The sequence below is a fragment of the Aethalodelphis obliquidens genome, unplaced genomic scaffold (assembly GCF_003676395.1).
Source record: "Aethalodelphis obliquidens isolate GAN/ISIS:26980383/991018 unplaced genomic scaffold, ASM367639v1 scaffold1, whole genome shotgun sequence".
Taxonomy (NCBI): domain Eukaryota; kingdom Metazoa; phylum Chordata; class Mammalia; order Artiodactyla; family Delphinidae; genus Aethalodelphis; species Aethalodelphis obliquidens.
Genome location: NW_020837945.1, coordinates 17,820,982 through 17,837,749, shown reverse-complemented (window position 1 = coordinate 17,837,749; position 16,768 = coordinate 17,820,982). Strand labels below are relative to the sequence as shown.

At 39.2% G+C, this 16,768-nt stretch overlaps 1 protein-coding gene across 1 annotated transcript in view; it reads right to left on the bottom strand.

Annotated features, from left to right (window-relative positions):
• ADAMTS5 (ADAM metallopeptidase with thrombospondin type 1 motif 5) overlaps nucleotides 1–16,768 on the bottom strand; it is a 50,581-nt gene that overhangs the window by 6,955 nt on the left and 26,858 nt on the right. Inside the window, exons 4-7 of the mRNA XM_027101839.1 lie at nucleotides 9,516–9,799; nucleotides 7,876–8,059; nucleotides 7,326–7,501; nucleotides 5,209–5,384 (exon numbers count right to left, since the gene is read on the bottom strand). Of these exons, the coding sequence (XP_026957640.1) occupies nucleotides 5,209–5,384; nucleotides 7,326–7,501; nucleotides 7,876–8,059; nucleotides 9,516–9,799 (820 nt within the window). The remainder of the gene's footprint in view (nucleotides 1–5,208; nucleotides 5,385–7,325; nucleotides 7,502–7,875; nucleotides 8,060–9,515; nucleotides 9,800–16,768) is intronic.

Below are 16,768 nucleotides of genomic sequence, written 5' to 3'. Positions count from 1 at the left end.
ACCTGCCTTGGTTTTAAAAATTATACTACCTTTAGTTAAAGATTTTCACAAAAATTACACATCCTTATCAAATCTTATCATCTTTACAAAGCTACTTTAGGTTTTTTCTGGCACAAAATGCCCGTAAACACAAACCAGCAAAAATCTACCCTCAATTAATCTCATAGAAGTCTTTCAATGAACGTTCCTCAAGCTTGTTTACATATTAAGATCACGTGAGGATCTTTTAAAAATTCCAAAGCCTACAAATTTAAATCCCCAGATGCCAGAACAGTTAAATCCCCATCTTTCAGGATGGGTCATAGGCAGCAGTCCTTTTAGAGTTCCCCACACTGTTCCAAGGTGCAGACTAGTTGGGAAACCACGGATTTAATTATTTGTTGGGCTATAGACAGGTTAGAGGCTCTGACTCCATTTCTACTAAAACTCTGGATTTCCTGGGGCAAGACAGAAAATAGAACATAAAATTCTTTAACTGCGTAACCGTAGCTTACCAGAATCATCAAAGGACAAAAGAGTCCTTAATGCCTTAGCAAATTTCCCTGAAAGCTTAGGGTCTGCAAAGTGTTATAGTCAATTGAGCGATGCTTTATGGTGAGTGACATGTGAAATAGATCTCTAATGACCCACATCTGCTCAGGAAAATGGGCAAAGGCATAAATATCTCTGATACCCATAAGGTTGCAGAAAACACAAGGACAGAAAGGTTAATTAAGCACCAAGGGACTAGACCAGTGGGGAGGAGTCATCTTTTGCCCAAATCTTTGCCTAAGTAATTTCACATTAAGGTCCTCATATGTTTTACTTTCCTAGTTATTTAAATGGAAACAAATACTTTACTTGTGCAGTTTGACGGATGTGTGTGAAATTTAATTATTCACTTCTGAATTCTTACTAAAGTTTAGAGGATACGGGATAACAGATTCATATATGTAAAATCCAAATGTGTTACCCACTCAAACATTTCCTCTGAATTGGAGAGGAGGCTTATCCCCAGGGAAGGCCCCTTTCTATTGGGCATCTGACCCACCATGATGGCCAGACAGGTGTCAGAGCTTCCTACTGTGTTGAAGAGAGAAGACGCAATGCTGATGATGTTGCTTATCTATTCAATTTGATTCATTAGCTTTTTTTTTTTGTTGGTCGCACCACTTAGCTTGCAGGATCTTAGTTTGCCGACCAGGGATTGAACATGGGCCCTCAGCAGTGAAAGCCCGGAGTCCTAACCACTGGACTGCCACGGAATTCCCTAATTTGATTCATTATCTTAATTTTTCTAATACATTTGGACTAGATTCTGTCACAGGATTTTTTTTTGAAGTATCTAATATTAAGAGATGAGATGTTTCTACAATGGCTTCAAACAAAGCCAGGAGAAAACATTCCATCTTACCTAAAAAGTCTGTAACGTGGAGATGTATTAAAGTATTTGCACAAGTTCACTCCAGAGCTAATGAGTGGCAGTTCTAGGCCTCTCCACTCACACTTTATGCTCCTTTTACCAAGTCCCCATTGCATGAATCCCTTCCCTCCAACAACTGTACTTCATAACAGTTAAAATAAGTTCTGGTGACGTTCAGAGTTTAAATGATACCAAACAGAGTGTCAAGAAAGTAAAGAATATAGGGTAAGGGAATTAGACGGGAGAGCCTTTTTTTTAATCCTGTTCTTAGAGTCTGACTCATGTTCACGAGAATCGCTGGGAACTCTCAGCACTGCGCAGGCCTCAAACTGAGCTTCCAGAGCCACTGGGAAGTATGAGGATTCATGCCCTGATTTCTTTTCTTTTTTTTTTTTAAACATCTTTATTGGAGTAAAATTGCTTTACAATGTTCTGTTATTTTCTGCTGTATAACAAAGTGAATAGGCTATACATATTCATATATCCCCATATCTCCTCCCTCTTGCGTCTCCCTCCCACCCTCCCTATCCCACCCCTCTAGGTGGTCACAAAGCACCAAGCTTCTCTCCCTGTGCTATGCGGCTGCTTCCCACTAGCTAGCTATTTTACATTTGGTAGTGTGTATATGTCCACTCTCTAAACTTCGTTCCAGCTTACCCTTCCCCCTCCCCATGTCCTCAAGTCCATTCTTTACATCTGCATCTGTGTCTTCATTCCTGTTTTGCCCCTAGGTTCATCAGAACCGTTTTTTTTTTCTTAGATTCCACATATATGTGTTAGCATAAGGTATTTGTTTTTCTCTTTCTGACTTACTTCACTCTGTATGACAGATTCTAGGTCCATCCACCTCACTACAAATAACTCAAGTTATTGTTTCTTTTTATGGCTGAGTAATATTCTGTTGTACATACGAGTCACATCTTCTTTATCCATTCATGTGTTGATGGACACTTAGGTTGCTTCCATGTCCTGGCTATTGTAAATAGTCATGCTCTGATTTCTTGATGTTTTAGTAAAATAGTTTCCCTTTGTACTCTTTATTCATTTTCTTTGCACCCTTCTTGGTATTATTTACACTTTAGACATTGACCAGCTTCCTTGGCTACCATGAATGAACGCAGATGTTTTCATATAACTATGAAGTATGAAGTGTGGCTGGCAAGGCAGGGGAATCTTCTTTTCTTCAGGGCTATCTCCCTAGTACAAGTACCTGCCATGAAGGAATACATGCATTCTTACATACTAAGCATGCTGCCATGGAAGGGACATTCTAGTGGGGTGGGGCTTAGACCCCCAAACAAAATATGTGACAATATCTGTTGATTAAGAGCTGTGAAGAAACAGAGTAAGAAGATAGAGGAACGACGAGGATGGGGGAGAGATGCTCCTATTCACTTATGGAAGCCACCACCTTTTTGGGGGGCGGGTAGTGGTGACATTTAACAGACATCTAAAGGAATTCTAGAGGAAGCACTGCTTATTAAATGTTAAAAATTGTTCCAGGCAGAGGAAATAGTGCACATGCTGCCACTTGCCATGTTTGAGGAGTGTTGGGAAGTCCAGTATGTTAGCGCAGAGCAAGGGAAGTGGCCAGTGTAGAAGGGACTCAGAGCAGGGCAGGGACCAAATGTTTTAGCATCTCACAGGTTATGAAGAGATCTCGGACACTGACTCTAAGTGAGAAGGTAGCCATTGGAGGGTTGAGCCCAGGAATACCACCATCTGCCTTAGGTGATAAAGTGATGGCTCTCTCTGCTTTGTGAAAAAGAGTCTGTGAGGGGCCAGGGGCCAGGAGACCCGTGGGAAGACCGCTGGATTTGTCCAGGCAAGAGACAATGACTACCAGATGGCAGTGCTTCTGCTTGTGGGGTAAGGGGCAAACAGATTCTGGACATATGTTGGAAGTAGGACTGAGAGGATGTGCAGATGGATGGATGTGGGGTGTGAGAGAAAATGAGGTGTGAAAGATGACGCCAAAGTTTTGGTACTAGGCAGTAGAAGGACTGAGTTGCCCTTTACTGACACGAAGAAAATTGAGGGAGGAGTGAATTAAAATTGGATCATATTTGTGAAGAGGTTTGAACTTAGTGCAGTAGTTTAATATGCATTATCTCATTTGGTCCTCACAGCAACATTCATTTGCAAGATAATTACTATTATTTCCATTCTACTCTCAAGGATGCTAATTGTAAAGAAGTTGAGTGACTCTTCAAAGATCACATAGCTAGTGAATTACTGAGCCAGAGCGTGATTGCAAATATTCCAGCTCCAAGATCAATGTTCTCTTTTATCGATCACACTAGGCCAAGATAATTTATATAGGATACTCAAACAGGTCATTTGTACCACATACTATAATCTTGGTCAAGTCAATTTGCAAGCAGTTATGTGGGATCCTGCTTGTTGCTATCATGAATGTCTTCCTTCCCCTTTTCAGGTGACATCAAATATGCGGATATTTGTTGTAAATAAAAAAGCTTAATGCTAAATTTAGCATTATAAAAAGAGGTTTATAAGTTGATGTAGGAAGGATACACAGCATACAGTACATAAGGTAAGGTGTTATTTTTTAAAAAAATAATTTTATTTCTCATTTGGTTCCTGAATTTTTACCCTTCTTTCTTTTTTGGTTTCTTTTTTTCTTTTTTACAAATGGCCTGTGCATCCTACTTTTATGACCTAAGCTATAGCCTCTACTTTGGCATTTATCAGCCAAGTAAAACTGGGTAAGTCTTAAACTTTCAGAGTCCCAATTCCCTCATTTGTAAAGCAAAACGTTAGACTGGATCATTTCTAAGGAGCCTTGAACCTTTGAAATATATTAAAACACAGGATATAATTGGACTTGCAGGGGTTTTGACCTAGATGGCACAACACAATTAGATGAATAATTATTATATCACTAGCAAATAGGATTAGTAATGCATATTTTAATACAGAATAAATTCTCCAGCCATACTTTTTTTTTTATCATATCAAAGGTCATTTCTAGTTTTTTACATTACCATGGCATGCGATTGTTTTAAGAAATTCTTATTGTTGACTTGGTTTGTATATTCCTCTCCAGTTAAAGACAACACAGCACATATATCAGGAATACAGGTGAACCTGACCAAGACCACTTAGCATAAGAGTGGTCTGGTGAAGAGGAAAAACAATCCTGCATTCCAGCAGACTCTTTAGCTGACTCAGCCATCCTAGCTGATAGTATAATATTTCACGCCAGAAAGTGGTAAAGCAAGAGTGTAATCAGGACCATAAGAGGAAGCAGAAAACTGACATTATTCTTTACAGAGTAGATATAAACCAGGATAGCTGTCTCAAAAACAGGCTTGCCATCTACACTACTGCAGATAACTTACATTTTGCATTGAGAAATGTTTTCTCAATAAAACTACAGCCTAATGAGAATGTATTTGTAAAAAAACAAAACAAAACAGTAGTTACGTTGGAAACCAGCCATCTCTTCCTAAATGGTGTTTCAGAAATAACAGATCTGCAAGATATGGCTAAAGTGGAATGTCACAGATTTTTTCTTTGCCTTTTTCACACTCTGTAAAACCTGGACCCACGGCTACTGCAGTTAATCTGCTCGCAGAGGTGCCATGGATTTCCAGTCGGCATGCAGAGCTCATTTCATGTCCTCTCCTTCCCTTCACTTCTCATATTCATAATGTGTAACTAGGTCCTGGCTAGATGTCCTCCCACAGATAGCTTATGATGTAACACGAGTTCTCCTTTATCAATTTTGCAAGAGTCTAAAGCTTCGTTCAGATCAGATAAGGGCAATCGTTCTCTCACGTTACCTTTTTTTATTGAAGGTTCCAATCACCTTTGTGCAGCTGGAGTTGTCTCCTCCACACACTCCGCACTTGTCATACTGCAGCTTCGAGCCAATGATGCCGTCACAGCCCGTCCTCACGCACTTTCCCCGGACGCAGACGGAATTGCTGTATGGCCTGCATTCCGTTCCATCGGTCACCTGAATAATGAGAAACACGTTAGCAGTGGGAAACACTTGGGCCTGCGTAGGTGGGTTCTCTGATAAAATTGCAAGTTCTAATTTGGGAGTTTTAAGTTTGATTGGAATGGCTGGTACTTTGAAAAAAAAACAACCAAAAAAAAAAAAAAAAAAAACAACCCATAGTTTCCAGGAGTATCCAACTGAAAAATTCTTGACATATTGGCAGAAAGAAGAACTGGGATAGATTGGGGTTATGCCCTTTCTCTCTTCTTTATCTCTTGAGCTTAATTCCGAATGTGTTAGGAGACCCGAGGTCCTAGTCTCCATTTCTGTGTGGGTAACACGTTCCCATGGTATAGTCTTGCCTTTTTATTGCTAGAAACAATCTTTCACTTAGTGTGGGACTGTCTGTCACTTGTGTGGAGAGCAGAATACGAGCAGGCTCACAAACGCAGACATCCTTTTTGTTTACACGATTGTTTTTTGTTAATTAATTTTATAGTTGATTTACAATGTTGTGCTAGTTTCTGCTGTGCAGTTAAGTGAATCAGTTATACATATGCATTATATCCACTCTTTTTTAGATTCTTTTCCTATATAGGTCATTACAGAATATTGAGTATAGTTCCCCGTGCTATACTGTAAATTCTTGTTAGTTATCTGTTTTATATATAGTAGTGTGTATGTGTCAATCCCAATCCCAATTTATCCCTTCCTCCCTCCCCTCTTGGTAGTTTGTTTTCTATATCTGTGACTCTATTTCTGTCTTGTGCATAATTGTTATTACTGTAACAAAATTGAAAATCTACACTGGACAGTCACAACCTTGTAACGGTTGGAAAGCATTCCCTATTGTGTTGAACTGTGAGACACTGAAGTAGAGACAATTTTGTGTAAAAAAGAAGTCTGGGAAGGTCAGAGAAAAGTACTTACTGGAAGAGACTGAATATTTTTGAAAAAAAAGAATTAGCATATATTTAATAAGCTAGTTACAAAATACTATGTATATGGACTCAGTGGTTTGTGCATATAAGTATGTATAAGTAACATAATATAGTCATATGTGTAAACATACATATTTTGTATTTGTGTATATACAAAACTCTTTCATATAAGTGTGTGTATATGAGGGTGTATATAAAGTGAGGTAGGGTATTCTTCAACAGGTTAACAGCTCTCTAAATGATTATATTTCCAGGTAATATTTTTGCTTTTATCTCTCTATAATATTTTTAAATGAAAATGTATTATTTTTCAATAAAAAGATAAAACATTTTAAATGTTACATAACTTGGACATTAACTTATTTTTCAATAATATGTCATAAATATCTGAAGACCAGTTACAGAGATGGTTTTAAATATAGCACCTATTTGCGAATTAGATAAACTGTTTTAACTGCCGCATAATGTTGCTTGTGAGAAATGAAACTTCAATAAGTTAGAAAATGCTCTTCTGTGGAAAACAAGGGATAATTTCACATGCATATATTATAAATGTGTATAACTAAAAGGACATTGATTCATTTTAAAGGTGCAAGACACTTTAAAGTCTAGGTCAGGGATGATGATCTTGAATCTATCTTCATGAATCACCAAAGAAATTCTTCAGTAAAAGATGACAGAAAAATAGAAAACTTTCTTGTTTTAGAGTCCCCTTTACAAATGTACCTAGGGAATACTATTTTGAAGTTAAGTTTGCAATTCACCTTCTTGACAGAGAGTTACACTTTTTCAAAAATAGCTTTTAAAACATTTACTTGTTCTGTTTACAAAATCCTTTTGATTCATTGTAGCAAGTTTGAAAATACAGAAATTACAGAGGTGAAAATGAAACCTTCCAAAACCTAGCCACCCCCCCAAATAATGACTGTTTACATTTGGTATGTGCAGGCTCCATTCTACCAAATAATTTCCTCCATGGATGCCTACTGTTTCTGGACCGTCTGCATGCAGTTACCTTTGGAGAAAACACTACGTAGTAGCCAGTGCCCTTAGCTCTGCAGGTCAGTTTGCACACATCTCCTGGCAGGATGCCTGCATATTTGGGAACCCATTCCACAAATGTTTTGACTCCTTTTGCATCAGACTGATATCCATTTTTGGCCTCACACTGCTCATGACGAAAAGATTTACCTAAAAATCGAACATGTCACATTATTACTCTCTCTGTTCTGAAACTTAGATATATTCTTGTTCATTTAAATACATTTAAGGAGATGATAGATGATATATTTTTTTTCCCAGAGTCTCTCTACACCAGTGTTGAAGGATTTTTATCTTAAACACAGAGTTGAAAACAGCAATTATTTTCTTCCTACTCCCTGAACACTCAGTTGTTTATAATAATAATTTAAAAATCACTCATGTATTTGTTATTGATTTGCATACTGGTGGAACTGTGCAGTACAAGATTAATAGGCTATTTCTCCAGCCTCTGCTATTTATTACTGCTAGAATAAAAATTACAGCCGACACATGATGGTTGCTGACACTTGGGAGCAGCGTACCATTGGCTGGGCAGGGTAAGACACTGCAGGAGCGGTAGATGGCCCTCTTCCCTGTGCAGTAACGGCCATTGTTTCTGGGCGCGGGGTTATTGCAGTGGCGATAGGCAAACTGTACTCCTCCCCCACATGAGCGAGAACACTGGCCCCAGGAACCCCAGGATCCCCAGCTGCCATGGCTCGATGTCTAAAACAGAAAATAGAAGATATTTTAACTGAGAAGGGAGGAAAACATTCAAAATGTACATTTGGAAATCACATGCATTCAATGACTCAGTGGAATGTACATTTGGAAATCATTTGAATTCAGTCGCTCGGTGGACACTTCATCACAGTTAAATTTTCACTGAATTTAACACGGTCACAGGTATTGAACACTCTGGAATTACAATGTGATTCCAAATCTTGGCAATCCACGTTTTCTGTCCTCCACCCCCCAGCACTAAAGGGTCTGAACACTTCACCCTAAGTACTGAGCACACTGCAAGGGTTGCTCGTGGCTTCTCTGGACCTTCTGATACCGCACATTTCTGTTAATAACCACCGAACCACGGTTCACATTGTGTCCACCCTGATATTGCATCTTTAAAGAACTGTGTGATGCTAAAGATTCTGTATGATTCCAGGTTGATTATGCTTCCATCTTTTCTCCCTCTTTAGCACTGAAGTTCTGCAGCCCCTTTGTTGACATCACACGTCCCACCTGTGACAGATCCTCTGCCACATGCATAAATGTATCTGACCTGGGCTTGGCTTCATTACACCCTGTAAAGAGGAAATGGGACAGATACTGAAGAGCACCCAATCACATGCACCCACATCACAGGGAATGAAGAGTCCTGTTATGACATCCCCGGTTTATTGCTATAGAAACACGGCTGGCAGCAGGAAGCTGAGAGACTCCAAAAGGAAGATATTAGAAACGCCTTTGCCGAGGGAATTCCTGAAGAACTTCCTCTGGTTGTATGTGTCAGGGTGTCTGCGTCAGGGTATCTGAGGATGCTTGCTTGTGTGTTAGTCTTGAAAGGCACAGGCAACACGCCTATGGCAACACTCTTCTAGGGACTTTGAAAATGTTATGAGTGAGAGGGAACAAATGCTTTGCTTGGACCTTGACAGTGAAGGTGTCAGTTGCTGACATGAAGCTGGACCGGGTGCATAGGGAGGGAGGAGGTGTCTCCCTGGAGCAGGTGTGGCTATTATAGTTCCTGAAGTTAGATTAACTTGCCATGAGGGGGAAAGCGTGACCATTTTGGAGTTCACCAAGTATGCATGAGGACCACGTGTCAGCTTTGCTGTTACTTCCTTACCGAATTTAAATAAATGTATTCCAATAACTTTACGAGCAGTTTGAAAGTAAACTCCCAAGCGGTAATTTGGGGCCCTACGTGGGGTCTCAATTAGACAGAATCTGGGCTGTCTACTTATTTGCTACAGGATATAACCTGAGATCTGCATTTTCTCCAGTAATTGACAGCTGGGGATGGCTCTTGCAGGTAAAGGAGGGAGCTGTAAATAGATCCCTCAAGGAAAAATATTTTAACTAGGAAATAGAGCCTTCTGTGGCCAGTCCCCACAGGTGTCACAGGAAGGTACATCAGACCTTAGGTCTCCAGGCCCTGCGTGACAAGAAAATCACTTACTGAATAATATTTTTTCTTGGTCTTGTCCACACACTTGCCCTGCAGGCAGATCCTCCCTTTTCCACATGGTGTCCCTTCCACGGCTGGCAGCTTCTTGGTCAGACACACCATCTGGCCCTGGCGCACCACGGCGCACCAGAGGCGGGCGCACACGTCCATCCCGGGACACACCGAGTACTCGGGCCCGAAGGTCAGGTTGCACTGCTGGCTGGCATCATAGGTCTGTCCCGGCAGTTCCTCGGGGCCCAGGATCTGCTTGCGTGGCAGGTCTAGCAAACAGTTACCTAAAAGAATAACCAAGATTGACCACTGTTCTGTGTTTCTGTTTCAAACCTTGAAAATTATGGATCTGAAAATGCAAGACTCCAGCTGGTGCTGAAACACGATGCATCTACAGATCTGCAGTGTGATGCCCTGGGGAGGGGACTCCCTGTGGATGAGGCTGAGCGCCTCTGTGAGCTCACCAGCACCCACTAGGATTTCCCATGGATGATGTGCTCTGGGGTATACATAATGATGTGCAGTGGTTTGATTAAATAAAATTATTTCATAATAATTAGCTGTGAAAATAGTCATTGTGCTGAGGGACTAACAGAAACTCGGTTGGACCTAGAGGAAATAAGATAGTGGGTATAATAACAATAACAACAACAATAATAATAAATAGGTGTTTACAACTTTGAGAAACAGAGTTTGTCCTTGCACCCTTTCTATATCCCTTTCTCCACCTCCAACTACCCCATTCTTTTTTTTTTTTTTTTTGCGGTACGTGGGCCTCTCACTGTTGTGGCCTCTCCTGCTGTGGAGCACAGGCTCCGGACGCGCAGGTCCAGCGGCCATGGCTCATGGGCCCAGCCGCTCTGCGGCATGCGGGATCTTCCCGGACCAGGGCACAAACCCGTGTCCCCTGCATCGGGGGGGACCCATCCCCCATGCATGTCACCTTTCCATTAATTCCATAAGTAATAAACAAGTGGATGCCTCATTCATTCCTGCACTCAACCAGCATTTGCTTAGCACCTACAATGTTCTAGCAAACATACTAGATATTAGGGATACAGAAAAATGACCCAGATCTGCCCCTAAAGGTCTCCCAATAAACTGAAGGAAATAAAGTCTTTCTCTTAGACCGAAAGAATTTTAATAAAGAGCTTTCAAGCATCACATATCAGGAGTAGTGGGAGGAGAAAAGAAAACATCTTTGATAACTTGGGACTAGGCCCATGTTTTTACTCTTTGCATCCTTTTTCTCCCCTTTGTATCAATTATTGAATGCAGTTGGTATTTGTTGGGTCTTTGGAGTGTGTCTGTCACAAACAAGTTGGTGCTCTCAGTACGTAGTGATGTGGGGATTATAAAGGGATGGCGGGGGGAGGTCAGTAGAAGCTGACATAGACAGTGCAAATTCAGAAGCTGAAATGTGCCTCACCTTCCCCAAAAAGCTTCCCTAAGAAATCCCTTCCCAGTGAGTTAACTCCTTCAACAACTTCTCTTCATACAGGAGCTTACATATTGCCCATCAGTTCTGGTGTTTTTCTGTCTACTCGATATTAAGATTTACACACTGATTATTAACAATATTAAAAATAATTGGGGCTTCCCTGGTGGCGCAGTGGTTGAGAGTCTGCCTGCCGATGCAGGGGACACGGGTTCTTTAAAGGTATTAGCTTATTCAATCTTTACGAGAACACTATGAAGCAGATTCTTTCATTGTTTTATTTTGCAGATAAGGAAACTGAGGAATATAAAGATGGATCAGTTACCCAAGGTCCCATAGCTGTTAGGGTTTTATGCTCAGAGGCCCATCCTGCCTCTGCTGAGCATGTGGATAGATTGCTTATTTTACTGCTAAAGGGCAGGCATGTGTAGGGATCCTTTAAATGGTAGCTAAAGGAAGAAACAGTTGGTCTAAAGTTTAATTCTGGCAAAATACTAAATGGCTGAGTGTTCTTGGCCAAATTAGTTAACTGCTCCCTAATTTATTTTTAAGATCTGTGAAATGTTTCTCTCCTCACTGTGACACTGGAAGGGTAAAATTAGCTCACAGAGCTATAAGGGGGGACCAGAAAAATAGAAAACAATCCTATTGGTACTATGCCCAACATATTTAACAACATTTCAGATGTATTCAAGTCATTCTTTTTATTCAACAAAAGAAAACCATGTTTAAATCCTACTTTCCACTGAGAAATGGAATATTCAGCACATTTTAAGTATACTGCAAATGTTTTTACAACTACACTCAAGTTTCTTCAAAGCGAATACCTTGAAATTTGTCAATCTGTGTTGGAGGCATTATATGAAAATGAATAAAGAGCAAAGTTCCTACTTAACTTCTGAGCCAGAACGTTTGAAGAGGTAAAGCTTCTTAAGGCAAGCCAGAAAAAGCATTAAAAATCAGTATCCAGCCAAAGAGAACTTGGGGAGAAAAACATTAAGTTAAAAGAAAAACATCAACAGCAAGTCAATAGGAAGGAATGATAGTAAAACCTCACTAAGCTTTGTTTAGAAGATAAAGTGAGATGAGGCCCTTTGGAACTCCGGGAAAAGCATTATCTTCCTTGCTACGTAAAAAAGAGCCTGTGTAAACCAGGGAATGCATAGCGGATTGCTGATGGTAGAAGACTGTCAACAGATCTCTGAGGCAGCAAGAATGCTTTCCAGTTCTCCAAAAGTGCTGTTTGAAGAAACTTTTCTCTTTTTTTTAATTTTACTGAAAAGCACAGACTGTAAGACTGGGTAACTAAATATTAGCTGGGAAGTCTTTAACATGTGTGGGTGCATGTGGCATGGGTCGACCTCGTTTCTCCCAAGCTGAAATAACTCAGCACCTCTCCATGGATATGCGGTCACTGATACCTCCTCTACCTCCCTGATGATGTATGATGTGTGAAAAGAAACGTACAATGCAATTTGGAATCAGCTTATGACAAAGGAGGCTCCAAGACGTGGCCTCTCTTTATGAAGCTCAATACCAAAGTATAAGTTTTAAAAATGTATAACATATTTACTTGGCTATTAAAAAAGAGAGATATCTTAGCTCTACGGTTTTCCCTTAGAGGTCATTTGGAGATGAACTTTTCTTGCTTAAAATAAAATGATTTATTCAGATTTGCTATTCATTTATTACTTTAATGCTCTCAACATTAGGATTTGTTGCTGCATTAGTTTCTGTTAACAGTGAAATCTACAGTCTATCCATTCCATCTATATGTTGAATTATGTCCTTTGGCAATAAAATAGGTACAGACAGTGCTACCAAAGGGAAGACTTGGGCCAAGGGACAACCATAAAAAAATCAATATAAAGCCTGATTTCGAATCTCACGATATGAAATATTTAAGATTTAAGTAATAGTGGGTCGGATATACACTTTTCGTCTAAAAAATATGTACAATTTGGGGGAGGGCTGAGAGAGGAAATGGATCAGTCTTTTAGAATCTTTTATATTGACCTCTAAAAGTGTCCAATCTATTGTTGACTTTTCTTAATCTGTTTTACTTTTATTCTCAACCATATCTTCACATATTTTAAAATTTATCTTAGCCTGAAATCCTGTCTGGGCTTTGCTGCTGACATTTTGTCTGTTTATTCTGTTCCACAAAATTGCCAAGTTCTTTTCCCTTTTCTCCCCTCCTTTTTCTCTCCCTCCCTCCTTTCCTTCCTTCCTCCCTTTTGTTTTAACATTCTGCGTATATAGATGGATTGTTTCTAAAAGAAAGACAATGAAAATGTGTGCACATCACATATTTGGTTTCACCATCCATGTTAAGTTAAATGCTAAGTTAACTGTTAGGTTATAAGTAAAGTAGAAAATTTAAAAAGTAAGAGCCAGTGATCTGGGATGGATAAATAAAGGAAAGAAAGTGGTAGTCTCTCCATGGCCACAAAGTACACTTGGGGTGATGGAAGGTATGCCATGCCTCCAGGAAATGGAGCAGAAAAATCTTTGTTCTTTTATATCTGACTTCTAGCACTGTTTGTCTTTCATATTAATGATAAATGAAACATCAGATGAAGGTTGGTTGTTCTTTATTCTTCTCATTCCCCCGCCCCGCCCCGTTTCTAGCACTGTAGTTATTTCTGTCTTCTCTTCCTTTTTAATACACGCACACTGAAAATAAGAATTGGCCCAAACAGGGAATCCCCTGGTGGTCCAGTTGTTAGGATTCTGCGATTCCACTGCCGGGGGCCGGGTTCGATCCCTGGTCAGGGAACTAAGATCCCGCAAGCTGCATGGTGTGGCAAAAAAACAGAAAACGAATTGGTCCAAATATCCTTGGCCTAGGAAAAATCAATGAATATACCTAATGAAACTCATTCAAAGAAGGCTCACAACATTGCAAAGTTTCTTCTTTTAGCATCATCTCCCTGGTCTTGCAACTCTTTTCTAAGGTCTTTATTTGCATGTTTAAAAGAGTCACTGATGCATTATGGGTTCAGTGACGAATAAACTAACTTGGGCAATGACAAAGGCACAGACAGTGGTTGCTGACCAAAGTAATTCAAGGGATCTGTTTGTAGTACACTGTTTAGCAGATGTGATGCCAAGGAAATTCGATTAAAAATTCTCTGTGTTAAAGGATGAAGCATAGCTTTTTAAACATATGGGTCACTGTGGACTTAAAGAACATGTTTTACTCACAGACCATGTTAAAGAACATATTTACTGTGAAAATAAAGAGAATACCATCATGGGCCTTGAATTTTATGAGTAGGGCCTTAAAAACTGAATGTTAAGATCTTATTACTAGCTTCACTGTCTACACTTAACAAAGGATTCAGAGAATTGGTTTTCTAATACCACTTTCTCTCCAAAGTTCTGTGTTCAGTAAGTGGCTGTAAACTTAGCTCTTTAAATATGAATTTTTCAAAGCTGTCTTTAGATTTTCCTTAGCAGCCTGTGTCTTGGGTGTTCTTGAGCTGTGTCTGCTTAGGCAGTGGTCCTTCTTATCACCTGGCACTGTGAACTGAGGGATCCAGCAGACAGGGCTATTGTTTTTGGCTTCATGGTTACTAAACATTTGAGAAAAGAAATTTAATAACTGTTTTTGCTGAACAGTTTCTCTGCCAGTGCTTACCTTTATTTTTGAGGATCATACTCCTAGCCAGCTTGCCTAGAGCTAACTTGTATAAACACTGCAGGAAGTCTGCAAGTATCTTGGCCAGGCTGAGTTGGAGGAGGTAGTCTCCGTAAGACATGGCTTCTTCCTTTCTGAATCACAAATCTGCAGGCCCAGTTATTTTAGAATGTGCACACTGACTTTTCAACCATAACCTAATTGCTGCATATTTCTTGTTGGAACTAAAACGGGAAACACTCAATATTAAGAAATTTAAATTTGGCAGTGGTAGAGTGCTACACATGTCTGCCTACTTATGGCTAATAATTTTAAAAACAAATGAAATGATTCAAATTTAATTGTACTCTAAGACATCATTTCTCCAGCATTGCTGGAGGTGGGAGCAAGACAGATAAGCTATTACATAAATGGATTCTCTAGGTAATGTAGTCTTTAGACACCACCTAAAAATTGTATCCATTTTATGAGACTATCTACCTAAAAACATCAATAGCTTTGCTGCCTTTTATATGAGTGTCCTAATTTAACCTTCCTAAATGACAGAAAATCACTTCTTTTCTGAGTATCAATTATTGTATCCTGCTGAAATCTTGAGGGATTTCAGCAGGATACAATAATGGGGTAAGAGGGTTTCTGACCTTCTGGAACATGGTGCCAGACCACTGTGCTTTTACTGTTTCAGGGCTACTTTTTACAGCTCTTCTGGTTTCTCTCTTATTGTCAAATGATTTTACTTCTTTCTCTCAGCTTACCTGTCTGGCATCCCCTATGCACCCAAATGACTAATATTTTTTTTTTTTTTTTGCTCTAAATAGTTAGTGGCCTAGAAAATTAGAACAGAAAAATAGTAGAACTTTTTCTACTACATATGAATGAATGGGCTCTGCTTGCAAATGTGAGTAGCTCCCTACGAGTAAATTGAAAAGGTTTGATGATATGATATCAGCTTAGTCTTCGAACAAAGATGTATTCTGTTTGCGTTTTTGTTTGTTTTTCCATCATCTTGGGCTTTGACTGTCCCCTTGGTTCTCTCCTAAGATCTGGAGTTGAAATGTCAGAACTGCCACCATCTGAAAATCCTGTTGATTAGTTCCTATTGTCATACTTTGGCTTTAACTGACTTAAGTCAGCTTTTGGTTGCAATCTAAACGTTATTAAATTATTTAAATTCAAGTGTAAATGACAGTGCTACAGAGAGTATTGTAGCTTCAGTTCTGCGTCTGTTTTGAAATGAATGTAATTGAACTTTGCCACTGTGTCACAGCTACAGTGCCTTTCTTAGATTCTCATCATTCTGAAATTTCTTTACTCACTATAGGCTACTGATAAAATTGAAGTTTTTGGTGGGATGGGGCAGTTAAAACACAAGACTGCCTAACCAACACATTCAAAAGTGAGAGAGCCTAGGCATGATGAAAGGAATGAATGAATGAATATATTATGAGAATTTCCTGTCTGACAACTGTTGGTAACTGAATTTATTTATTTATTTAACATATAAATGGGGAGTTCAGATGTGATTTCCTCAGTGCAAATGAATAAGACCTATTTCTAGCAAAAGTATGGTTTTGGCTGTTATCTACCATGAGATCCTTTGGAGTAGACACAGAAAGATGTATAAAATTTGTTGTAAAATTTAAAAAAAATCTGAGTGTAGATTCTTTTAAATACAGAAATAATGTTTAAAAAATGAAAACAATACTGGGAGCGTCTTTACTGCATGGAAAGTAAAATCATGAATTCCACAAACATGAAATAAATGAATCATTCCAGAAATATGGCAATAGGAACAAAATTCTGCACAGCATTGTAATTAGCTGACCTAATACTTACACAAGGAAAAAAAAGTTGGTTCAATTTTAGCCATAAGTATTTGCTGCCTTAGCAACTAAATCTGTTCATTTAGTGATTCAAAGTTTAGCTCAACCTTTTGGAATGAGTAATGTGTGATTTTGAAATGAAATATTAATGTTATTCCATTTTTAGGAAACTTGAAGAAAAACAGTAAAAGTAATACTAAGAGTGGAAACTAAGATTCCACCCAAGAGGAACGTTATTAGATATGGACTCGATCAATGTAGGTAGGCAGGTAATTAGGTAAGCATTCACTCCAGGACTCTATCAGCATTTAATCAGCATTTTAAACTGGGCTAACTAAACAGAAAATTA